Source organism: Fusarium solani (assembly GCF_023522795.1).
Source record: "Fusarium solani strain SB1 chromosome Unknown bctg00000005, whole genome shotgun sequence".
Classification (NCBI taxonomy): Eukaryota; Fungi; Ascomycota; class Sordariomycetes; order Hypocreales; family Nectriaceae; genus Fusarium; species Fusarium solani.
Genome location: NW_027072153.1, coordinates 2852785 through 2876535, shown reverse-complemented (window position 1 = coordinate 2876535; position 23751 = coordinate 2852785). Strand labels below are relative to the sequence as shown.

At 51.3% G+C, this 23751-nt stretch overlaps 10 protein-coding genes across 10 annotated transcripts; 4 read left to right on the top strand and 6 right to left on the bottom strand.

Annotated features, from left to right (window-relative positions):
- Window positions 1-552: 552 nt before the first annotated feature.
- MRS44_009358 (uncharacterized protein) lies at window positions 553-1962 on the top strand (the record flags this gene model as incomplete). The annotated part of the gene is made up of 3 exons (XM_065621260.1): window positions 553-924; window positions 1270-1481; window positions 1665-1962. The coding sequence occupies 3 exons, from the start codon at window positions 553-555 to the stop codon at window positions 1960-1962; spliced, it is 882 nt and encodes a 293-aa protein (XP_065477332.1).
- A 346-nt stretch (window positions 1963-2308) lies between these two features.
- Window positions 2309-3154, bottom strand: MRS44_009357 (uncharacterized protein; the record flags this gene model as incomplete). Its single annotated transcript, XM_046274264.2, has 1 exon — window positions 2309-3154. One exon carries the CDS (start codon window positions 3152-3154, stop codon window positions 2309-2311), a length of 846 nt encoding a protein of 281 aa, XP_046125426.1.
- An 823-nt stretch (window positions 3155-3977) lies between these two features.
- On the bottom strand, window positions 3978-5025 carry MRS44_009356 (uncharacterized protein; the record flags this gene model as incomplete). The annotated part of the gene is made up of 2 exons (XM_046282772.2): window positions 3978-4367; window positions 4423-5025. 2 exons carry the CDS (start codon window positions 5023-5025, stop codon window positions 3978-3980), a joined length of 993 nt encoding a protein of 330 aa, XP_046125427.2.
- Window positions 5026-5543: 518 nt separating this feature from the next.
- Window positions 5544-6476, bottom strand: MRS44_009355 (uncharacterized protein; the record flags this gene model as incomplete). The annotated part of the gene is made up of 1 exon (XM_046280358.2): window positions 5544-6476. The coding sequence occupies one exon, from the start codon at window positions 6474-6476 to the stop codon at window positions 5544-5546; it is 933 nt and encodes a 310-aa protein (XP_046125428.2).
- A 1629-nt stretch (window positions 6477-8105) lies between these two features.
- MRS44_009354 (uncharacterized protein) lies at window positions 8106-8949 on the bottom strand (the record flags this gene model as incomplete). The annotated part of the gene is made up of 3 exons (XM_046279742.2): window positions 8106-8362; window positions 8416-8569; window positions 8698-8949. 3 exons carry the CDS (start codon window positions 8947-8949, stop codon window positions 8106-8108), a joined length of 663 nt encoding a protein of 220 aa, XP_046125429.2.
- A 1277-nt stretch (window positions 8950-10226) lies between these two features.
- MRS44_009353 (uncharacterized protein) lies at window positions 10227-13011 on the bottom strand (the record flags this gene model as incomplete). Its single annotated transcript, XM_046277762.2, has 6 exons — window positions 10227-10666; window positions 10718-11275; window positions 11418-11524; window positions 12146-12228; window positions 12284-12623; window positions 12683-13011. The coding sequence occupies 6 exons, from the start codon at window positions 13009-13011 to the stop codon at window positions 10227-10229; spliced, it is 1857 nt and encodes a 618-aa protein (XP_046125430.2).
- Window positions 13012-13817: 806 nt separating this feature from the next.
- MRS44_009352 (uncharacterized protein) lies at window positions 13818-15800 on the top strand (the record flags this gene model as incomplete). Its single annotated transcript, XM_065621259.1, has 4 exons — window positions 13818-14155; window positions 14204-14223; window positions 14276-14957; window positions 15002-15800. 4 exons carry the CDS (start codon window positions 13818-13820, stop codon window positions 15798-15800), a joined length of 1839 nt encoding a protein of 612 aa, XP_065477331.1.
- Window positions 15801-16452: 652 nt separating this feature from the next.
- MRS44_009351 (uncharacterized protein) lies at window positions 16453-17793 on the top strand (the record flags this gene model as incomplete). The annotated part of the gene is made up of 1 exon (XM_046277764.2): window positions 16453-17793. The coding sequence occupies one exon, from the start codon at window positions 16453-16455 to the stop codon at window positions 17791-17793; it is 1341 nt and encodes a 446-aa protein (XP_046125433.2).
- A 169-nt stretch (window positions 17794-17962) lies between these two features.
- On the bottom strand, window positions 17963-19720 carry MRS44_009350 (uncharacterized protein; the record flags this gene model as incomplete). The annotated part of the gene is made up of 5 exons (XM_046267911.2): window positions 17963-18336; window positions 18385-18426; window positions 18480-18732; window positions 18784-19271; window positions 19321-19720. 5 exons carry the CDS (start codon window positions 19718-19720, stop codon window positions 17963-17965), a joined length of 1557 nt encoding a protein of 518 aa, XP_046125434.2.
- Window positions 19721-21506: 1786 nt separating this feature from the next.
- Window positions 21507-23541, top strand: MRS44_009349 (uncharacterized protein; the record flags this gene model as incomplete). The annotated part of the gene is made up of 7 exons (XM_046277765.2): window positions 21507-21516; window positions 21568-21666; window positions 21715-21907; window positions 21957-22160; window positions 22213-22808; window positions 22861-22995; window positions 23042-23541. The coding sequence occupies 7 exons, from the start codon at window positions 21507-21509 to the stop codon at window positions 23539-23541; spliced, it is 1737 nt and encodes a 578-aa protein (XP_046125435.2).
- Between the last annotated feature and the right edge of the window lie 210 nt (window positions 23542-23751).

Sequence of the window (23751 nt, the reverse complement as noted above, 5' to 3'; positions counted from 1 at the left end):
GGTTCGAATCTGCTGGATTCTGAGCGACGGATGGGCTCCCGTGTCGATGAATGAAGCATTTATCATATTCTCCATCGCCCGAGAGGATATAAGAGAAATAGTTGATGGATGTATCCGAGAACTTGGTTCACAAGGCCCAGTTTCGGATCGAGCCGACGGATCTAGGAGTTAAAGCGGACGTATTGCGGAGACCCTCTACGACAGGGTCGAATCATGGTCAACTCAACGTCGGTCTTTGGCACTTTGATATTGAGTCAAATGACGCGGATTACGCAATAGGACCGAGTAGTCAAGTTTAATACATCAGCTGGAACCGGGACCGATCCCGGGTATGTCAATATCATGCCTCTTGATCTCGGGATGCCTCCCGCTCATTGTGAAGAAGGTGTAGATCACGGACTTATCCGTAAGGTGATTAGTTGGGTATCTGTTGTGTCGTTCGAGTTGAATACTCAAAGAAATATATAAGATGATTGCCTTGAAATAGGCATCTCTGAGGACGCTCTCGATATTCAAAACCATTCCCAACATCTCTTCTCCTACCTGTACAACATGACCACCACCTCACCAGAAGAAACTCCTAAGTCCTCAGCCCAGAGTTTCCGTCGTTTGATCCAAGAACTCCAGGACGAAAATGGCCTGGTGGTCATAAAATCAGAGGTTGATCTTCATCTGGAGCTCGCAGCCATAGTCCGAAACGTGTACGAGACCGAGGACAAGGCGCCACTCTTCAACAACGTCAAGGACCGCCAAGAAAACGGCCTCTTTCGCATCTTGGGCGCACCGGTTGGAGCGAGCAAGATTCCCGGCAAGAGAGTTACTCGGATTGCCAAGTCTCTAGGCTTGCCCTCCCACGTCAGTGATCAAGAAATCATTCACAAGATTCACGAGACTAAGAGGTTGCCCAAGGTCCCACCTAAAGAGGTGCTTCAGGCCCTGTGGAGGAGAACAAGGTTTATGGAGAGGACATCGACTGTACTACTCTTCCAACAGCTCTCTTACATCACGATGACGGTGGAAGGTTTTTACAGACCTTTGGCATGTACATTGTCCGAAGTCCTGATGGATCTTAGGTGAACTGGAGTATCACCCGCAGCATGATCAATGAGAACGACCCCAGATCCCTCATTGGGCCAGTCATCCCCAGACAGGACATCGGGGCTATTAGAGAGATGTGGCAGGACAGGGGAGAGTATATGCCGTTTGCGATGTGTGTCGCCCGCCGCCATCATGGCCAGTGGTATGCCTCTACCTGAGGACGTCAATTAGGCAGACTTTATCGGGGCACTTCCTGGGAGTCCCGTCGAAGTGACCAAGTGCGAGATGAACGATATTCTCGTACCTACTGAGGCAGAAATTGTCTTTGAAGGAGTCGTTTCCAATACTGAGACTGCAAGCGAAGGACCCATCGCCGAGTACCATGGCCACATCTTCCGAGGAGAGTCCAAGCAATGCACCATCTTCAAGGTCAACTCCATCACGTACCGAAACCACCCAATTATTTCCATCTGCATAACGGGCAGAGCACCCGAGAGCGAGACCGTATAGGGGCTCATGCAAGCGGCTGAAGTTCTTACAATCTGCCAAGACGCAGGCCTCCCCATCAAGATGATCTGGAACCCCTTTGAGTCTCATTGTATCTGGTTCGTCCTACAAGTTGATAGGAATGAGCTCCGAGCCATGAAGACAACTATGGAAGAGTTTTGCAACAAAGTCGGCCACGTCGTCCTTGCACTTAAGCCCGGCTTCTACATCCCGACCCTTTACCTGGTCGGAGACGACATTGATCCCACCAACTTCAAGGAGGTGGTCTGGGCTGCTGCCATGCGCTGTCAACCGCGCGCAAACGAGTTCGTTTTCGACGAGTACCCGAATGTTCCCCTGATTCCATATGTTGGCTATGGAGTCAAATCTGGACGGAATGCGTGGAAGATGGTGCGGTGCTGTCTGTTCCCTAGCTAGTTTGAACATGAGGAGTTGGCGTGGAAGGAAGCTTCTTTCAGGGGCAACTACCCAGAGGAGGTCCAAGAAAAGGCCAAGAGTCAATGGGAGGCGTATGGGTTCAGTAGTGTATAGAGTCTGAATCGTAGATGACCTTGCCTGGACGGTCGATTCATAATGACATGTAAGGGAAGATTTCTTTTATACGCCACATGCCCCCGGGGAGAGTTTGGGCTCTTCGCTATCCCTAATGCAATCTATGTACATATCCATGGATACCTTCCCGCTCGTCACATGTTTCTGATACCTCTTCGTCTTAGCAGCCTCCTACTGCCCACGATATAAATGCTGACAAAAATAATGGCAACTAGTTGGATCTCTTGCCATCAAAATGTTCAACCCGGCTCAAAAATTGCGCAATACGTTCCCACATGGCCACGGGGTTAGAGTACATGACGAAATGCCCACTCCGAGGGATCTCAGCCAACTCAACCCCAGCCCTAACTAGCCTTGGAAGATATGACAAGGAGGCATACTGCTCTCCAAACATGTATGTTCTTGGAAAGGGAAAGCCCTCGAACGCTTCCAACAGGTTACCGGTGTCCGTACATTCCACCATGGACTCGAACGTAGGCCGCACTGCTGCAGTCTGCACTCTTCCGCGGAACGCAGATGCGTAGAGTCCATTTCCGTACAGTGGTGACTGGCGAGTGCGGGTGATGAACTGTTCGACAAACGATTCCGGCTCATCAGCAGGGTAGTCTAGAATCTGCCGGCTGAGGAAGCAGTCCTCTGGTGCAAGGTTGCCCTTGATGTTGATGAAGCTGCGAACAGACTGCTGATGCTTCTTCGCGAGCAAAGTCGAGACTAGACCACCCATGGAGTGGCCGACGAGGTGAAATTGACCGACACTGAAGTGGGCAAGGACCGACTCGGCGATGGTGACAAGGAGGGGCATAGACAACTGCGATAGATCCGACATGGTTGATTCTCCACTGCCAGGAGTATCGTAGGCTATAAATGGACGACCAACAAACTGCTTTTCGAGCGAAATGTCGACGTAGTCTTCCTTTGTGCTGCCAAAGCCATGGAGGAAGAGGATGGGCGTCAAGGGTCCATCGCGCCGGACTGTCGAGAGACGTATAGTGAGACCATTGATAGAGAGCTCTAATGTTTCGCGTATGAGTTGTTGAGTAGCTGCTGGTTTCGTCATGATGTACAAGTTGAGCCGCTCTGGTGATGTTGGTACTTGACCTCTCCAGGAGGATCAACTTCACCCCTTACTGCTATTTATGGGTTCCCATCTCGTGAAAATTTTCAATTATTAATTCTAGGGCTTCAAGAAGCCGACTTGATTCATGATAGCCCGAATACAAATTCATTACTAAATATGAACCTGAATCTACGCCGAACGAGGTTGACGTGCTCGGCAAGGGGGCTTTTTCGCCGTTGGACTTCGGCAAAGTATATTCCTTGCCGCGGCATCCGTCACTTTGCCGAACCTCAACACTGGTACCCCAGGGATAGATAAAGAGAAATTATTTGCAAGAACTTCCAGACTTTGAGTTGGACAAGAGTGAGTGGCATGTCTGAGTTGAACATCTAGGAAATAAAAGGGGGAGCCGCTAACACCTACTATCAAGCTGGAACACGCGGACGGGTATTCAGACCAAAGCTATTTGGGCCAATGCATCATCAACTCCGAAAACTTGATCTCAATCCCTAACAGTATTCGAAATAAGGTAGAACTTTGTTACCGAATCAGCCTCCGAACCGAGACGCAAGACTACCAAGGTGGTGACAGCTACAGTTGAGCCATTATCTCCATTATTGTAAGCAATAAATTCCAGGACTTAGACTTCGTCTTTTCCATATCTGACCTCGGTCTTGTTTCTCCACCGTCACGCAGGGTTTTCATCTTCGTCGTCAGAATCCGGGTCGTGCCGCATCCCCACGTCGTTGGGATACATATCCTCCAGGATTTGCCAGATTCGTCGACGGTTGCTTAGCCCCCTGCAAGGGCCACGCAGGCCGACTCACCCATAGCTCCAGGCTTCAGCGCTGAAGCCGAGCCCCTCAGCCACCGTGACAGGGCTTATGACTTGGTGAGTCAGCTTCTCCCAATTCCACTCGGTGTTTGGCGGTGCAGAGAGTGCTTTTTTGTAAATGGCTTCATGATCTAGGTCCCACAGGAATGGAATTCTAACAAAGACGTGCTTCCATTCTTCCTGGGGCATCAGGTAGTTGCAGTCTAGGGGCAGGGACCCCTGTGGAAGCAAGTCGACGATTTGGTGTTTGACTTCTCGTGGGAGGCCCCGAAACAACTCGTTGAATCGGGTGTGATGAGACTCTTGTTCCTCGTGTGGTTTCAGGTCGGAGACAAGGCGGGAGGTCAAGTCTGGGATATGAAGAGGATCAGATTCCAACTATTACTCTGGTTAGTTGCCTGGCGATCAAGTCCTCTGGGGCCGCCGCACTTACACAACCACCGGCAAGCAGTCGGTATGGCAGGAGCCCGACAGATCCGTAGCAATTGTCCATGGGGTGGTAGTATCTCTTCATATCCAAGTTCTCCAGATCATGAGGCTGATCATCTCGAATATTTGGGCCGTTTGGGATAGCGGGGAGATAGGAACCATATAAATTTCCGTCGTCGATTATGGCACATCGCCGTTCCAGAGTTACCCAGAGATCACCAATTGAACTAATATTGGCTAGCTGAGATGTCTTGATGACACGAGACGCGAGATCCAGACAGGCAAAATGTATCCCCACGATTCCTCGGCTCGTCTCGTCGTCGAATGTCTGGGGTTCGAGCACTTGGCCGTCCGGCAAAGTGACTAGTAGAGCAGGGTTCCGTTCAACTTCGGCAAAGCGAAGAGATACGGCGTCATCCGGGATAGAAAGGGATGCGGGTTCAGGACCCCATTTCGGCCAGTAAGGGCCTTCGAAAGCGACAGCTATTTGTTTCCAGAGGCACTCACTCCAACGTCGGGGAAATTGGTTGTCAAACACACTGCTCGAGTGAGGGTCAAGCTTGACTGCGCATACCGTACAGATGGGGAATTCGTTGAAAGTAGACATGGTTTCTGAGAGGACGCCAGGTTGGTGAGGGTTGAGCAGATATCTTACCAGGCCCAGCGTGTTGCCGGCCAAACTGAGCCTCTTGGGCCAGGATGGATGGATGATGATTCAAGACAGGTTTTTAGAACCAGGGGCTCGTAAAAGTTGAAATCTCTTAGAAAATGAACTTGGCTGTGGGATCGTGTTTCCCCTGCCAGTCAAACACCGGGCCAGGCTGAGATGATTCAGACGTTGCACAAGGGCTCCGAGCCCTGTATAACACAAGGTGAAGTCGCCACAATTTGAATCATTTTCGGCAAGCAGTTGACCTTTTTGTTTGTTTTGAGTTCGAGAAAGTAATCTTTGTTTCACGATAATGGGTGTTTGTTAAGGTGATATCAAAATCACAAAGAGATAGATTAACGAGGCGGTTTCGTCATGATGTAGCATTATCGTTATGCAGCGCCACAAGCAACTTGAAGATGCAGATCCAATCAAGCTTAGTCTTCAGCTGATACATGTAAAAGACTGAATGGTCTCTACCTGAACCTCTTCCACCACAAAGCAGCTGCAACTCCACCCCCAACAACACCAACCCCTAGTGAAATCTTGCCCACCATCTTACCAAAGGCCAACCACCACATCATGCCATGCGCAAATACAAACTGCGAGGCATCATTAAGCCTGGGAAACCCTGTCTCTGGAACCGGCTCATCCAAAAACTCGCACAGCGGCTCCCATCCTTCCTGAACGCGGAACTCGAGCATCCGGTCTGCAGGCACTGTTTTTTGGACCAGTTCGTAGTGGTCTATAAAGGCCTGACGCGCGGGTGAAGTAGGAGAAAAGTCATTCAAGGTGCGAAAGTTGGCAGGCATGACTTTCAGTGCGTGCTCCCAAAAGGGACCAGCCAGTGCAGGATCCCATTTTCCTAGAGTCTCCCAGAGAGGCCATCGGAGGATGCGTCCAGCTGTAGAGTCCATGCTGCGTAGCCAACTGTCTACATCACGCTGAGTGACGACGACTTTGGCTTCAGGATACGCGGCGACGAGCTCCTCAACGAAGCAGATGGCAGGAACATCAGCCACAGCATCGTAGTCGCCCAGTATCTTGTCAAACTCCTCTCGACCCCACGGCTTGCCCTTCCCGTTGAACTTGGCATCAAGGGCCTCACACCATAAGCCAAGACTAGTCTTGGGACTTCCAATGGCAACGGTCATGTGATACGGCGTGTAACCGAGTCGCTGGAGAGCAGTAAAGATGGCCATCGTGCCTGTGCGCGATTGGCCAAGGCAAAGAACACGCATTGGCTTCGTGCGCTTTCCGGGGTGAGAGTCAATGAGACGACCCGTCTCAGGGTGGGGTTTGAGGTTGTAGAGCTCACGAATCTTGCGAGGGTCAAATGTGTCAAGGAGGGTGGTGTTTTGGTCGGTAGGCTTGGCCGACTTGGCCGCTGAGGTATCGGGAGAGGTCATGCTGATAATTGTCTTAGCTATACAGATGAGATGCGATGACTTGAAGGGTTAGGATATATCTGACTAGATAGTGGGACAAACAACTGTTATATATCCTTTTGTATAAGCACTAAGAATGTCATTGCGGCGTAGGCGAGATGCTGACACTCGGGCTTGGCTAATAAATGTGCCCTATACCAGGATTAATTCGCTTATCGGATGGTGATCATCCTGAAGTTAATACTACATGTTAAGGCATCACCAACTCTAACATGTACGGTGGGCGATAGGGGTCACTGTTGCAAAACTCCCTGTCACTTCCTTTTGGGCTTAGGCGCTCTGGTCCTTAGTCATCCGAGTACTTCGTGTGAGCATGAGATATGTACCGCGGACTAGCAGCGGGCCCGCGCGGTGGCCTTCTGCCAGTCCAATTGACAGTTCGCAGCATCAGGTCCATAATGGTAGTCGGTTTGCAAACCATTTGCCACCATATTGATGCGCAAAACGCGATATCTAGAACTTGGTCCCGACAAGCTGAATTGATTCTTCCAAAACCAGTTCACCAAACAACTTTAGTTTTGCCATTGTCCTGATCGAAAGCGCGCCTGTTCCAGAAACAAGGAAAGCCGTCACCCAGTCCCTACCCTGATGGGGCTGGAAATGTGTAAATGTCGACGCCCATAAAGAAAAAAAAACATACATATATGGCAACGACTTTGAGGGCCTGATGTTTTTCGCTATATGATGGTATCTGGTTGAAATTTGGGGTTCAAAGTCTCGACTCTACGTCCTGGCCATGACCATTGTGTACGGTCTTCATCTTAACGTCCCCCCAAACTTGGAATGAGGAGCGGGACAGTGAGGTAGCAGAGGACTACCGCAGTAATCCCGCGTCTGGTCAGCAGCGGACTAGCGTAGCAACCTCGTGCTTAAATGGGTCTAGCGACTTCATCCGCTGTGACAAAGGGGGCATATTGTCCATCGCTGAGGCTGCTCGGCTCTGGATTGTGAGCGTGATCAAGTCGTCAGATACATTTCCACTACTAACTCGATGCGCAGCAGCTCAATAAATCGGACGAGGAAGAGATGGAAGAGGACAATTGAGTGTTGGTGCTGTCCAGTTCGACCGTCATGGTGGCGGCCGATGTCTGTAGGACTAGATAGAAATCTGCTTTGCTGGTCCGCAGCGACCCCGCAGCTTTGATTACATCCTCTGTAACGCGAAAAAAAATCTAAGAATCTATGCCGAGGTACACGTAGCAATGTACTGCGGGTCGGGTTGCCCATCTCGCTAACCCGTTTTGTCTCTCTTCCGGTGGTTTTGGGGTTTTGCAACAGTGACCCCTATAGCCTGCCGTAAACATGGTAATGATTGGCGGGCGATGAAACTAGCGAGTGTAGATCACGAAACGGCCTCAGCCTTACAAGCTCGCTTGAACTTGAACAAGGCAAATGAAACTATTCTGTTTCATTTAATCAACACAAAATCGCCGAGGGCAGTGCAATCGAAACAAGGTTTGTGTAAAATGTATATGGGTATGTACTACAGTGCTTATCGTTTCAATACATACAACATGAACCATGACATCCAAGTCATCCGACACATGATACATCCAGAACCCGTTACCATGTCAGAAGCCAAGTCCCCGCTTAAGGGAAGTTGGAGCCGGCCTTGGTCTCCTTCATGGGCTCGACGCTGACGTTCTTGACAATGATGGTGGCGCCGGTAGAACCAGTAACGCGGACATCGACGGTCTGGGTTCCGAATCCGCTGGGGTTCTCGAAAAAGTTGTAGTCACGGCGGGTGGTGCCCTTCCACGACTTGCCGCCGTCGGTGCTGACCTCGAGGCTCTTGACGGGGACGTTGCTGTTGCGGACTTGCATGCTGAACCACCACTGGCTGGTGCCTGGGAGATGGTTAGTCTTTGAACTTGAATTTGACGAGTGTGAACAAACTTACCCTCCTTGTTGCGGAGAACAAGAGGAGTGGTGATGTCGCAAGTCACCCACTTGTAAGAGGTGGAAACAAGACCGTTGGATCCGCCAACAGCGTCAAAGGTGTTCTGGAAGAGATCCAAGTGGCCCTTGTCGCACTCGGGGCACTTGTCAACAATCTAGGGAGTGTTAGACCATGGATAAGAATGAATAGTGAGCAGTTCAAGTGGCCTCGCTCAAGACCCAATGAAGAGTCCCGCAGCTCAAAACCCATGCCACGCTGGAGAATCGCTTCATCACGACTTACCATAGTCTTGATCTTCTTGCCATTGGGGCCGGTAACCTCGATACAGGCACCACAGTTGGCAGCCAAGTTCCAGTTGGAGCCGGAAAAGGCGGTTCCGTAGATGCCGGCGGGAAGCGAGTAAGACACGAAGGAGCAGGTGCCTCCGTTCAGGTTACCGCCATAGTGGGTAGAGGTACCCTTGACGACTTCGGTGCTCAGGTCTCTGGCAAAGACGAGAGCCGAGGCAGCGAGGAGAAGAGAGAGGAACTTCATGTTGATAGAGTGCGGTGGGTGAGTTGTACTGAGTCGAGAGATGCTTGAGATGCTTGAGGATGAATAGTCCAAACTCACTCAGCAGAGCACGGCTTATATAGCAAAACCCGTTGAAACAATAAAGGACCTGAGAGATGAGACGACCACGGCTAGGGCTGATGCACACGGGAATCCTTCCAATCTCCCATTGGCCTGACAAGCGGGTGCTAGCAGGGGTCGCCCAAAGCCGAAACCAGGGATGACCCTTCGGCATATCGCCCCAAACCCCTGAAACCAAAAGGACCACCCTGCTGGCCGTTTTAATCCGAGGACGGAAGGAAGATGTTTAGAGTTTCGTCTAGAGTGCTGGTTCACCGTGGCTGCACCCGCCCTCCTGCATGAAAACCAGACGATGAACCCGCGCGGCCCGTCGAACCATCTCGACCCGGGGCCAGGGTGTCTTGCCCAGCATGTTTAATGGGGTTACCGAAACCCGAGAAGGTTTCAATAGTCGGCTCCGCGCTGCCGTAGAGTTTCCCGTATAGTACTGCGGCCGAGTCTCGATTGGTGGGATTAACCCATGCCTGTTTGTCCTGTCCTTCCGGGGACAACGTGGGCGGGGGATACGGCTTGGGAAACACCTCATATCTGACCGACGGTGATGCCGACGTGGGCTATGTTTGCTCGTATTTTGCGAGCGGCCTAGAGTTTATTCTATATCGAGAATGTAGTCAAGATGCTATACTCATATGGGCTGTGATGCCGATGTCGAGGTGGCCGGTTTTGTGGCCGAGCTTCTCTTTTCGGTCACGGACAACACCAGCTTACCGAGAAGAGAGGAAATTGTCGGCCTTCAGCTCACCGTCAGAGTAGCAATTCTCGGCCTGGAGTTAAGGAGAGAATATCGGACATGCTTACCGGCTTGGTTATCTGACTCGGGTGGCAACCAAGGTGGCGCCTGTGACGAGAAGTTTTCCTCCATTCCGCAGCTTCCCCCTTTGCATCCAATATTACTGTTACGTGATCAAAATTCCAGCTTCTTTCGCGTGTTTGATGATGCCCATCGGTATCTTATCCTGTTGGGTAGTCAATGTGGCGAATATTTGGGCTTCGTGTTGAGTTTCGGGTTTCGGTATCAATATTGCTATCAAGGCCACGTTTCCCAAGAACAAGAAAGGTCCCCGTAGCTTTTCCAGCTATAAACCAGCAACTGGATCTTTATGAACCAATCTAGCTCTCCTTTCTCTGTCCTCTCGATATCCCGTAAGAGAGAAAAGTATGCGATGTCTCTTGACACACTAACGAAAGTCCTCGAGCTGCAGGCCAGGGGGAATGATCAATAAGCCCGAAAGCGATTCAGTGACTAGATCCCGTAGATCGCAAGTGTGGTCATCAATGTTGTGTGGCTTTTTATTAGCCGATCCGCTTGATACATCTTGAACCACCAACAAGTCTTTCCAGTTTTTCCAGCCTTGCTTAAGTGATTCATTTGGATGGTAGACACGAGGAAGTTTAAAGCTTTCCAACATTTTGTGAATTGAAAATAATCTCAGGCCAAGATAGGGTGCGGGTGGAGATGGGAAAATAAGGTTGGCCGACATGAGCTCCAGTGTCAGGGTACCGAATGTCAATGACTTGCACTGGGCGTGGCAATCGTGTTCTCTGACCTTTCCGATGAGCGAGTTAAGCTCACTGGTTATTCTTTCGATGTGCTGTTCCCTTGCGGCGTCTATTGTATCTATTTGCGACGTCAGACAAAACTGCATAGAACCCTAGACAGGCGCCATACCACTGATTTTTGGGCGAATTGGGAGCCCAATCGCATTGAATCGTGTGTCTCCTTCAAGGATGGCATTCCCAGTTGCTACCTTGAACGTCTCTGGCTCGTCAAATACAAAAGAAACGAGGATCCACTGGCTGAGGTCAACGGCGTTCATATCCCCGTTCAGCTCAGCGATCCACGTCTTGGCAAAGAACCAAAGGGATTGGGAGCAATCCAGATCGTCAACTATGGCAGAGATCTTGGCCAATCTTCCAAGGGTGACAGTCCGTGGCAGCTTGTGAGTGTAACCGTGGATTGCATTCATGACAATCTCAAAGGCTTCAGGGTCGAAGATTGGTGCAAATGTCCATCGACGTAGTCCATCGGTATCCGGCTGAGTCTCAGTGTAGTTTCCCTCAAACATCTTCTTTGCTCGCGGCGAAGCTAGGATGAGATGCTTCATCGAGACCTTGAAGTGTGACTGGGGGTCAGGTTTTTCAGTGCCGGGCTCCTCTGAATTGGGCTCTTCGGCCTCTGGCGCCTCATCGTTTACCTCTTCGTCTTCGGAGTCTTTGGCATCAGGATCTAGTCAAGTCACAGGTTAGAATTGACATCACATGGCTAGCAGGAGGCTCTCGACTGTCTTCTCAAGCGTATTAAGCCTCGAGCTGCTGAGAGGCTGATGGCCATGATGATATCATCGCTAGGCCAAGGTAGAGAGACTGACCATGGGGGAGGATTATAAGGGTATCACCCTCAGGATCAATGTCCACCTGGGTGACAGACATTCCGGCGGCGAAAACCGTGATGTTGTGGTTGGGTGTGCTTAGGTACCTAGGCAGAGAGGTGTAGGAAGGGAGTTGGAATTTAAGAGGTTGGCGCCAAATATCTCTGGGAAAAGTGGGGGCGTGTTCTTCTATGACTCTGAATAACCACATAGGTACGGAGTACCTCTGCTCACCACATTAATAATGGACATTTAGATCCCTGCCTGTTTTCCAAACCTTCGCTATTAGCTTTCATTTACGTCATTTATTTGTTTTTTTTATAGCATTCACAACAAATCAAACATTCATCGACAAGGAAACGCAGGAACAATGGCATGGCAAACTTCTACCAAACTCTAGGTACGCTGAAAGGTCTGCAATTTCGCTTTCTATCGATATTGACGCTTGGTTCCATCTTAAGCCGTTTCATTCCTTAAAGAACTTTCCAAATGGGCGTTGGTATACTGTTCTTTGTTGGGTATGGCTTGGTTCTTGGATCATGTTCAAGGTAGTCAGTCTCCACCACTATTCCTGGCTCGCTTTGGCATCTTCAAAGCAAGGCGACATTGCTTCGATGAGCCTTTCCCTTAAATTCGAATATGGTTGAAATGCCATCTTTTTATGTTTGATACGCAAAGAAGATGACAGCGTCACTTTCGTGGGCTTTAGGCCATCTGGGTACTCGAACTTGCTGAGAAACTCGGTAGAGATAGTTGCAGTGTAGAATCCCATCGTGTCTGTGTTTGTCTCATCTACAAGCACAGCGCAAACCTAAGGTGCTGTCAGCCAAGCATGGCCTCGTTACGCAAAGACGAAGAAAACTGACCTTGAAAGCATCAGGACGACCCTTGCCGTCCAAGTCCTTTTCCAAGGACCGGCTTTGTGCCTGTGACTGCGCCAATCCTACAAGCACAGCCAGGATATACGGGTCACACCATGGATCAGATGGCTCCAGTTGCTTCAGCCTCAGCTTCCTGATAAGCTCGGCAGGAGGGTTAGGCCGTCGTGGCCGGGGCAGAGAAAAAACACCTTCACGCTGTATCTTAATCATACCGCGTTGCATAAAGGCGAATATGGGTGCCTGCGTGCCAGGTGCACGTTCCGCAAAGACGGCGCCGTGGAGGCGAAATTCATGCTCGAAGCCGAAGCAGAAATATCCAAAGGGCCTATGCAGAGAAGGCGTCAGATGATGGGACTGGGCGATTGCATGTTGTTAATTTCTTACCGGAGAAATTTTAGAGGCCCGTCGCGTTCTGCCAAGAGCTTCTTCATGGCCGCAGTTTTCATTTCATAGGTTGCTAGACGCTCAGCAGTGCGCGCCCAACAATCAACAGGCTTCTTTTTTCCTGGCTCGTTTGCGTCAGGAACTTGAACATCTTCTCCATTATTATCCAACACTTCCTCCTTTTCGGGGTCTCCCTCTTCGAATTTTTCCTCTTCAAAGGAGCAATGCAGCAGCTCAAGATGTCGCGCTGTCCACTCAAGAGGTTGCACCAGGAGCCGCTCACGTGGATGCTGGCGGATGATGTCACGGAGGGACGCAGGTCTAGGCATGGCTTTGAGATGTGTATGTCGACGAGAGTATCTCGTCGATGGTGCTATGTATGTGAGGCGGAGAAAGGAGCGCAGACGATGTATGATGAAGAAGTTGAGAGTGGGCTAATTTTGAAGCATTCCAGCTTTGGATGTTGCCCCGCCTCACGAGGCACAGACCGGATATTTTGCTCCTGCCGACTTGTGCGGCGATGGATATCTTCAGTGATGGAAGAAATGCACCATAAAGCTCAACTCTGTCAACATCGCCAGTGTTCAAATGCCCAAAAAGCCATGTTGTCTTTTTAATTCTTAGCCATTGCCCTGGGCGAGAGACAGGTTACACTGCGTCCGAATATCTTCAGATCTTGTGCGGGATGGCCAGTATTGCCTACAAGGCGATAGTCAATGAGCCCTGAGTTCAACTATAAAGGATAGTATCAAGGAGACGGCCATATTATCCATAACGAATATCCAATCTGGCCTGTCAACCCCCAGAATTTGATTGCCTTCTGAAACCATCATCTGGCCAGTCCAAGTGTCATGCTTCGCTTAGACTTGCCTCGGCAAACCTGAAGCGGTAATACCGACCTCCTTCCGCTCCGTAGCCGATCATTCGGCTTCGTCTTCCGCATCCTCAACAGAGACAGGCATGATCCTTCAGGTCGATATTCTGCCTGTCTCATCCTCTGCTCATCACGAACCAGTTCCTTGGACCTTTCTCCACAGCCATGCGCCCGAGACGCCAGGGTTGACGGTCCCCAAGAGCTGCAATTCCCTGACAGGTTCCCATCTCCGCTAAAAATCAGCGGCTACACCTGACCAAAATGGAGCGGCCTCAGCAGGTACCCAAGAAGAAGACCCGGACGAGGTCAGGATGCCTCAACTGCCGCCGAAAGAAGAGAAAATGCGACGAGGGACGTCCAGCATGCGGTACATGCCGCCGACGGAGCGAGCACTGCGAATGGGGGCTCAAGATCACGTTTCGCGCCGAGAACGCTCAGGGTCTGGATGGCCGACATCCGTCGATGCGCAAGATGGCCAGGAGGCGACCCAGGGAGTTTGAGATTCTCGATGTCACATCCGAGGTTATTCGCGACTACAATGCCCCATCGTCGCTGCTAGAATCAGAAGACGACGACGCTGATGTGAGGCCCATGGGTAGGTTTGTGAGTGTCGATTCTATCTCGAGGTTGTTAACACTCGGATCCAGGCCGCTCAATACCGACAAACGTAGGCTCAAATGCGAGACCTACAAGCTTGGGGCACTTGAACAACGCCCCAGGAAGCTATCTCACTCCACCTACGGTTGAGAGCTCACCCTCATCCCAGCGACAGACCGAGAGCGCTGTCGCGGACCTCCTTTACTTTAGCCAGAGCGGGCAAACTACCCAAAGTCACTCACGAGTCGCAATAGACCCAGCGCTACAAGTCTCAATGGACATTGAGTATCCTTACATGGAACAAATGCAGGCATTCACGCCAGGAGACATGTCCGAGGATGGCATCTTTCTACCAGGCTCGGCATATCACGAACTTCATTCCACACTACGCAATCATCTAATACAGGAGACGAGATCTGTCGCCCCAACAAGATCAACGACACCTCGCCTTGATGTCAATAGTACTCAAGGGAGCTCTACCATAGCCGAAACAGACGTCACTCTCCAGATACCCGATTTCCATCCATCCACAACACCACTCCTTTCAGAAGAGGAGGAATGCGCTCTCTGGAGGAACTACTTTGACGAGATTGCCCCTTGGCTGGACAAGTTCGACAGAGACCGACATTTCCAACAGATCCTTCCGACAATGACCAAAAATAACGATCACCTCCGATACTCGATGCTGGCCCTCTCGGCGCGACAGCTCGAGCTTAAAAGACTCTCCCGACCGATCGAAGCCTCGCCCTCTACCAAGAAGCCATCCACCTCCTACTCCCCCACCTTCCGACTCGAGGGACGGCCGTTATAGCTACATGCGTCATACTTTGCGTGTTGGAGATGCTTAGCTGCTCACCCAAAGCATGGCGGAGGCACCTCGACGGATGCGCCAGTCTAATGGAGGCTGTAGGTATCAATGGCTTCGTCGGAGGCACTGAGCAGGCGCTCTTTTGGTGCTTTGCCCGAATGGACGTCTGCGGTGGCCTGATATCATCGGTCAAGACGCTTATCCATGTCTCCCACTGGGCTTCAGGGTCGATTGAAGCCGATGTCGAGCTCTTTCGAAGCGCGACAGACTTTGAGCAGTGGGCAAATTATTCCGTCTACTTGATAGCCCAGGTTCTTGATCTTCTGGCCCCTCTCCCTTCACATACTCTCCAAGCTCCAGCCCGCAACGACTCCGAGTTTCGCGCTCGCTGGCTCCAACTATGGGAGTATCTCCACGACTGGTATCAGCAACGACCAGCCCCATTGCACCCCATTATGACCATCCCCAGCGGCAAATCCCCCTTTCCGACCATCCTCTTCTCCAACCCCGCCGCCATTTCAGGCAATCAACTTCATCACACAGCTTCGATCCTCATGCTTCAGAACCAGCCGTCAGGTATACGACTCAGTCTCCCTGCCAAGCCGAGGAGCATCTTGTGGCATGCGCGACAGGCTTGCGGGATAAGCTTATCTAACGACCACCACGGGGCGTGGACCAACGGTATCCAGCCCTTGTGGATTGCTGGGCGTTGTATGAGCCATCCCAGCGAGCACAAGGCGATACTAGAGTTGTTGGAGAGGATTGAGAGGGAGAGCGGATGGAGTACGAGGTGGAGAGCAGAGGATCTAAGGGAGTTTTGGGGAGACTTGGGAGACTGAGCAGCGCATATTTGAACCATCTATAAGAATAATAGCTGCATGTCCAAGTAACTACCCTGAACTAATAGAAGCCATGTTGATTAGCTTTCCCGCTTGGACACGGCCTCAGCCCTGCGAGGCAGACAGGCTGTACAGTGCAGAAACGCAAGGCAGTTCGATGAATACTGTAGGGAGCCATTAGCGCACATGTGCCTCGGCGTAAGGGAAAGGGGGCTAGAAGGGACTTGATAAGGTGTGTGCTCTATTTTGGATTATTTTAGGGCTTTTCCAAGACTAACATTAGGATAGACGTTCATAGCAGACAGACGATGGTTTCCTGAATCTGGTGTGCCTGATATCCCCTGCCACACTGTGCCTTACATTAACCCACTCCTCATCCTGGACGCAATCATATCTCCAACAACATCCATCTCATTGGGCAAATGCAGCTCGCAAATCCTCCTGCGTGTCATCAGGCAACCGCTTTAACATGCGCCCGGCTGATCTCCCCTTCGGTGCTAGTTAGTCCCGTGTGTGGCAGTGCTCCACCGCCCCCTTCAGCCGCAGAAATGGTCTCGCGATCTATTGCCTCGACCAGTCAAACAATTTGGATGCCTACAACCTGAAAGAAGCATATAACTTGGGCTCCCGCGCCGACTGTGCTTCTCCCATCATGTCTTCAAAGAAAAGTACGCCCAGCATGGCTTCGACTGTCTTCTCGTCCGAGTCGGCCAAGGCCGTCGCTCAGGATCGCATTATCGGTACCCTCTTTGGCTCGGCTCTTGGAGATGCGATCGGATTGTATACAGAGTTTCTCTCTGCTGAGATGTCAGCCAACACATATCCTGATCGCTTCTTTACTCTGCTGCCTGCAGACCAAGCTACTGCCTTTAGACGCGATCACCATCGTAACTTTCACCGGCCTGGTGATTGGACAGACGACACTGATCATGCTGTCCTGATTCTCATGTCTTATCTTCACAGCGATGGCAAGAAGCTTGATCCGAAAGACTTTGCCTCGAGGCTATCTGTTTGGGTCCGCATGGGACTTCGTGCACTCGATACATTGCCTCTTGGACTGGGACGCACTGTGGGAGGCATCGTTCGAACAAAGACATACCTGGACGATCCCGAAGGAACAGCACGCAATTTTTGGACGACGGGCAAATACAAAGCCGCACCCAATGGAAGTCTCATGAGAACACATCCCCTAGGACTCATGTGTCTCAACAAGTCCCTCGAAGACACCTTCAAGATCGCCGCCAAATTCTCCGTCGTCACACACGCAGACCCCCGATGTGTCGTCTCTTGCGTCATCGGCACTGCCCTGATCCGTGGTCTTGTTCTTGGCGAGATCCGAAAAGAGCGCCACGTCGACGACATGATTGAAAAGGGTCTTGCATGGTACACCGCCCGTCGTGAGAAGGAGCTCAAGAAGCAGGATCGGAAGGATGAGCCCCGGTTGAAGATTGATGACTTCAAGTACCATACCACAGCCAAGGCTCTGGCAGACTTGAAGCTTGATGAGAGCACAAAGATTGGTTACGTCTACAAGACGTTTGGGTCTGGAATTTTGCTCCTTCGTCTTGCTATGCGACAACTCGAGTCCAACAGCCAGCTCCGATCACAGCTTGCAATCTTTGAGAAGCTCATCACTGACCTCATCATGGAGGGTGGCGACGCCGACACAAACGCCTGCTTCGCGGGCGCTCTCCTTGGCGCTCTGCTTGGCTTCAAGGCACTACCACCTCACTGGCGCGATGGCCTCCGTCACGGAGATTGGTTGATGGAAAAGTCGGAGGGTCTTTGTGAGGTTCTTGGCGTGACAAAAGGCACCTACTCCGGCTCTCAGGACAAAGACACAGCTGAGGACGGCGGACGGGGCTTCTTGACGGATGCGCAGATGGAGGAGAAGTGCATGATGATGCAAGCGTGGATGGCGCAAGAAGAAACAGAGTGGAAGAGGAAACAAGAGGCAGAGAAGAAGAAGCCAAGTTGGTTTGCTTGGAATTAGGTTTCACTGGGTATCTTTGGGTCGTGGACGGGAGTTGATGGATGGGTTTGGATATCTGCATTTTGCCGGATTACGGAACACTATGGCAATAGCTTATGAACAACGGAATACACTTGCCCTGTTATGAATACCTCCCCTTCTCACCAGGGATCAATCATTCGATGCGATCCTATAGAGACTCTGTCTTGGTCTCGTGTGTAGTCTTCTCCTCATGCTCAAACCCAGCACTCTCATCCTCCAAATTCTTGCCCGAAACCTCACCCGGCACACCCATGCTGTGATCCCAGTGCAGCATGATCTTTTCTCCCGTAAACAGCTTATCGATCTGCTCGAGCGACAGGAGTCTTGTCTCGGGATAGAAGAAGTAGAACATGGGGATGAAGGCAAAGTTGAAGATGCAAAAGTAGACGTACGTCTTCCAGCCGATGCTCGAGATGGAGACGGGGGTGATCTCGACGACGAGGAAGGTGAAGATCCAGTTTGATGCTGTGGCGAGAGCGGCGGCGCGGGTTCGGATTGCGAGGGGGGCGTATTCGGCGGGCACTGGGGGTGGTTAGTGGTGGTTGTGAGGGTATTCGGAGGGAGACTTACAGAGCCAGGGAATGGCGAGGAGACCGACGGCAAAGAAGAAGTCTAGACAGTGTTAGCGCGAGTAGTTCAGTTACAGTGTCAGTAGTAATACTTACTAAACATGAAGAGCATCACAATAGCAACGATACCAGGTGCAGACTTTCCAGTAGACACAGTCCCAGCAAGGATGGCCATACATCCACACTGACCAGCCGCCGCAAACATCATAAGCTTACGGCGACCAAGACGGTCAATAACCCAGATAGGAATTAGAGACGAGAGGAAGTAGGCGATGCCGTTGAAGCCTGCAAGAAGGAGACTCAGGTTGTGAGACATGCCGACTGACTCCTGAAAGATGACGGGCGCATACTGTTTCCAGTTAGCAAGCTGGCTCAAAGCTTTGGGAATTGGTTGGCTTACATATGTGATGAGGTTGATACCAGAAAGCTGCTGCGCAAACTGAGCGCCGACACCAAGTAGAGTTCGGTAGAGGAACTTTTGCTCTCCATTCTTCAGCATGGCCTTGAAACTGCTCGTCTGCGCAGCTTCACGCTCCTCCTTGATGGTATGCTGAATCTCTGCCAAACTCCGACTAATAGACTCGTCATCCTTGCTAATCGACCTAGCATCTTTTCTCACAGCCCAAAGAATCTCTCTGGCCTCGTCATGTCGGTCGTGCGCAATGAGCCAACGGGGAGACTCGGGGAGCACGAGGATGCCGAAGAATGTCATGACGGCGAAGAGAATCTGGAGGGCGAGGGGGAAGCGGAATTGAGAGTCGTTGGAGACGAATGACATGCCGTAGTCGACCCAGTAGGAGAGCATTACGCCAAAGATGTTGATGGCTAGTTCGACGGCGAGACCGCGGCCTCGGTTCTTAGCCTTCATGAGTTCAGAGTGCCAAACGGCTGCCAATTGTCAGTTTTCTTGAGCTTTCAGAGGATAAAGGGGACTTACGGATTGTACTCGTGTTCATGCCATTTCCCAATCCCGCAACGATACGTCCAACAATCATCTGCGGAATCCCAAACGCAGAAGCCTGAAGCGCAGCCCCAATACTCAAAACAACACACCCAATCATAATAGACCTACGTCTTCCAAGATACTCTCCAGCAAGGAGACAAAAGATGGCGCCAAAGAAGCACCCAATCTCGTAAATGGCCACGACGGTGCCTTGGAGAGAAGAACTCCCGCCGCCGCCGTTGGTCGTGTCAATCTCGGGAAACGTCCTCGTGAAGGCTTCGCCCGTCAACAGGCCCGACATTACTCCTTGGTCGTACCCGAAGAGTAGGAAGCCTGAGCCTGCGGTTGCGGTGATTGCCCAGTCGAGGGGCTTTCCCACGAGGAAGGTGGACATGATGGGCGGATAGTTTGATAAGATGATGTGGGTGTTGTGTGATTGAAGCTATTCACGAAGGGATCATGGCGTCTTCATATACTCTTTGCGATCTACATAATTACTTGCTTGACTCGCATATAATCAAGGTTTTTTTTTTAACAGCGGTTCCCCATGGGCGGAGCCCCCAGGCGGGGAACCCATCACATCACGCAACGAATTCTGGGGTCTGGGGATCAGCGAGAATCCATGTTTGGTAGACGGCATGTTTCGATTGCGGTTTCGAGAAGCTGCAGGGCATCTGCAAGCGTTATTTACCGGGCCTAAACCGGGTTGTAGCATGGCAGGCAGCAGGATTCCAAGGATGTAGAATTCGCTTCTGTTTCCAAGGTCCGGCTTCGGTTGCCCGTTTGTTTTCGCACTGACGAGGAGGCCCCGGCTTTAAGAGGGTGTGTATGACTCGGGTAGAGATGGAGGGAGAGAAACTCTGATCATGACAAGACAAGCGAACAATGAAGAGTCGAGATCCTCTTAAAGTAGACAAGTTTGCATAATGGCATTATTCGTATCCCCTTCTCGGCCGAGAAACATAAACAAACCCCCTTCGTTGATCCTCCGCCTGCAGGAAGCCACAGCATGCTGGGAGTCGGAACTCGGTAATCCGGACGAGCTCGCGGAGAAGTGGGTCGCCGCGGAACCAATCGCTAAGGAGTTGCAGGGAATTGCCGAAACGAGCAAGTCGGGTGTTAAAAGATGCGCCGATGAACGGAGCCGATCCGAAGGGGTTGCATTTTGCCAGTCCATCAGGAAGCTGTATGCGCTGGAGAGGACCGGGGTAGAGAGGTCCGCTTCTAAATGCCGTACAGGCCAAGAGAGCTTTGGTGCAGACAGATCACGCCTTCACCGACAAGGTAAGGCCGGAGGCCATTGCGTCTGGGATGTTTTCAGGGTAACTCGTGAGAGACATGTATACAGTGTAGAAAGGAGATTCGATTTGGTTAGGTACAGTGTTAGTCAGACGAGCACTGGCGGGAAGCCAAAGTGAGTCCTGGCATTGACTGTACAATGAGCTCCTTGGGCAATTGAAGAAGACGAGTCTCACTTTGCCAAAAACTCAACAAAGCTATTGTGCATAAATTAGTAGTTTAACACTATAGAGTCAAGCATGATTCTCACGAGTACTGCACGTAGACAAAAGTTTATCATCTCAAATATTCCTCTTCTTCTTTCCCCAACAGCCACAGCAAACAATTGCGCTTCTGTTTGCCGGTGTGAGTCTCGGGTAGGCAAGTAAGCTCAAGCGACAATCAGTCTGCGACACAATCACCCATTTCAGCTGGTGAGGATGACCTGCGTTACCCAGTCTGCATCCAATTGCCAAATACCGACTCTTTGCCCACTAAGCAACCGCTTAATCTCAGCAACAAGTTATCCCACGCTCAATCACACGCCCTCAACATCCGCTGTGGGCACCGGCAAAGCCCCTCCCCCAGGTAGCACAACCCGCCTAGAGATCCAGGGGTGGTACGACCACAACTGGTCAGGAGCCCCCATTTACTTTTTTCCCTTTATCCGTAAAAGGGCAAGATTAGCCCCCCGCGCTTCAGCCATCATGGACGCGGGGCCGCGGGACCGCGGGAAAATCGAGGGTAAAGGTGCCTGAGCACAAGGTGAGCGAGCTATCCCAAGATGGAAGTTTGGACCGCCTGGCAACGAGGTAGATCAAGAAGACGAGCATTCCCAGTCTGAGGCCTTTGCGAGTGTTTTACTGTCAGATCTATCATCAAGGGACAAAAACTAATCAACAATGACTCTGGGTATGAATATTATGGTGTGGTTGGTGAAACTTATATGTTAACAGCTTCTAGGCAAGAGTTTCATCAGTGGGGTCTCGAGCCCCGTTGAGCGAGGTCTACGGAGCTGTATACTCCACGATCCCTCATTGAGTCTCATTGCGTCTGAAAAGGGTGAGTTCAACGAAAAAAGAGGTGGAAATAAATGAGCTGACTTTCTAGTTCTTTACCGACGACGCGCTCCAAAGGATGACAAGGTTGTGCTTCTCTCTGGAGGAGGCTCTGGTCATGAGCCAGCTCATGCGGGATACCTCGGCGAGGGTGCCCTCGATGTTGTCATTGCAGGCGAAATCTTTGCTTCTCCTTCTGCTTCGCAGATCTTGACGGGTCTGCAGACTGTCAAGTCGTCCAAGGGGTACGTATTGAGAATTGATGTGGTGAGGTTTTGGCTGACTTGGACACAGCTCCCTGCTGATCGTCAAGAACTACACGGGCGACAAACTCAACTTTGGATTGGCTGCTGAAAAGGCAAAGGCAGAGGGTCAAAAGGTGGAAATGGTGATTGTAGGAGATGACGTCTCTGTCGAGGGCAACACCCTCGTCGGCCAGCGCGGTCTCGCAGGAACAGTCTTTTGCCACAAGATTGCCGGAGCCAAGGCGGCCAAGGGGTAAGTCAAACAATCGCATTGACTCACATCGTCTAACATGAGTTTATTACAGAGCCTCCCTCGAAGACGTCGTCGCAGTCGCCAAAAAGGCCGCCTCGCAAATGGCCACCGTTGCCGCGAGCCTCGACAGATGCAACGTCCCCGGCCGAGCCAACCAAGAGTCCCTCCCCGCCGACCAACTCGAATTCGGCATGGGCATTCACAACGAGCCTGGTGTCAAGCGCGAAAAGATTCCCAGCCTCGAGACGACGGTCGAAAAGGCGCTCGACATCATGTTTACGCAAAAGGCAAACATGTGGCAGCCCAAGACGGGTCAGCGTGTGGCTCTCATGGTCAATAACCTTGGTGGACTTAGTGTTCTTGAGCTGGGTATCATTGCGGATGAGGTAGTTTCTCAGCTTGGTTCGCGGGATATCAAGATTGCCAGGAGTCTGGTTGGGACGTTTGTGACTTCGCTCGATGGACCTGGCTTCTCGGTGACGTTGCTGGAGCTCGATGAGGAGCTGGAGGAGCTGCTCGATGCTCCTACTACTGCGCCCGCTTGGCCTCGTTCGATCCATGGATGGGCGACAGATGCCGAGTCTGTTTCGAAGCGGGAAACAACGGTGGCAGCAGCCAAGCCGAATGGACGAGAGACTGGAGTAAAGGGTGAGTGAAGCACATTTAAACATGGCGCGGATGAAGCTGACCCCTCATATAGTTCCGACAACGCTCGTCAAGTCCATCATCGACTCGGTAGCAAAGACGACAGCACAAGACGAACCCAAGATCACCGAGTACGACACGCTTGCTGGCGACGGAGACTGCGGAGAGACACTCCTCAACGGCGTAAACGGTACGATCCCCCAAATCATCAATGCTCCATCAGCTAACCCGTGCAGGTCTTGTCAAGGAGTTCCAGAAGGACGACGCCGAGTCTCTCGATATTGGACAAATCTTCCGACGAACGGCTACTACCGCAGAGAGGAGCATGGGTGGTACATCAGGTGCCATCTACGCCATTTTCCTCAACGCCGTTGCAAACAGGCTCTCGGAGCTGGCAACAGCTTCGAACTCGCCTGCCGTGTCGGAGCTGATCAAGAAGTCTCTCCAAGGTGGTCTCGAGGAGCTCTGCAGATACACTCCCGCCCGTGTTGGACACCGCACGCTCATGGATGCTCTCATCCCCTTTGTCAATGCGTATGCCGACAAAGGTTCCCTCGAGGGTGCCATCGCTGAGGCACGCAAGGGAGCAGAGGGCACGCGAAAGATGGCGGCTGCTCTTGGACGGGCGAGCTACGTCGGACAGGATCGATTTGACGAGGAGGGTGGTATTCCTGACCCTGGTGCGCTTGGAGTCGTGAGCATTCTCAGGGGTGTCGAAGAGGTGTTGAAGCAGTAGGAAGTGTCGTTGGTTGGTGGGAGTAAAAAGTTTGGGAGCGTGAGCGCCTCGTGTTTTGCTATTTTATCTGCTTTATTTACATAGTCATGATGTGAGATGAGTAATATTTTTAGAGGCTAGAATAGAGGGATAAAGGAATGAAATAGTTGTATGTGGGTTATGTCTTTGATGCAATCCTCTATTGTAACAGATCTTACAATTCTCAATCTA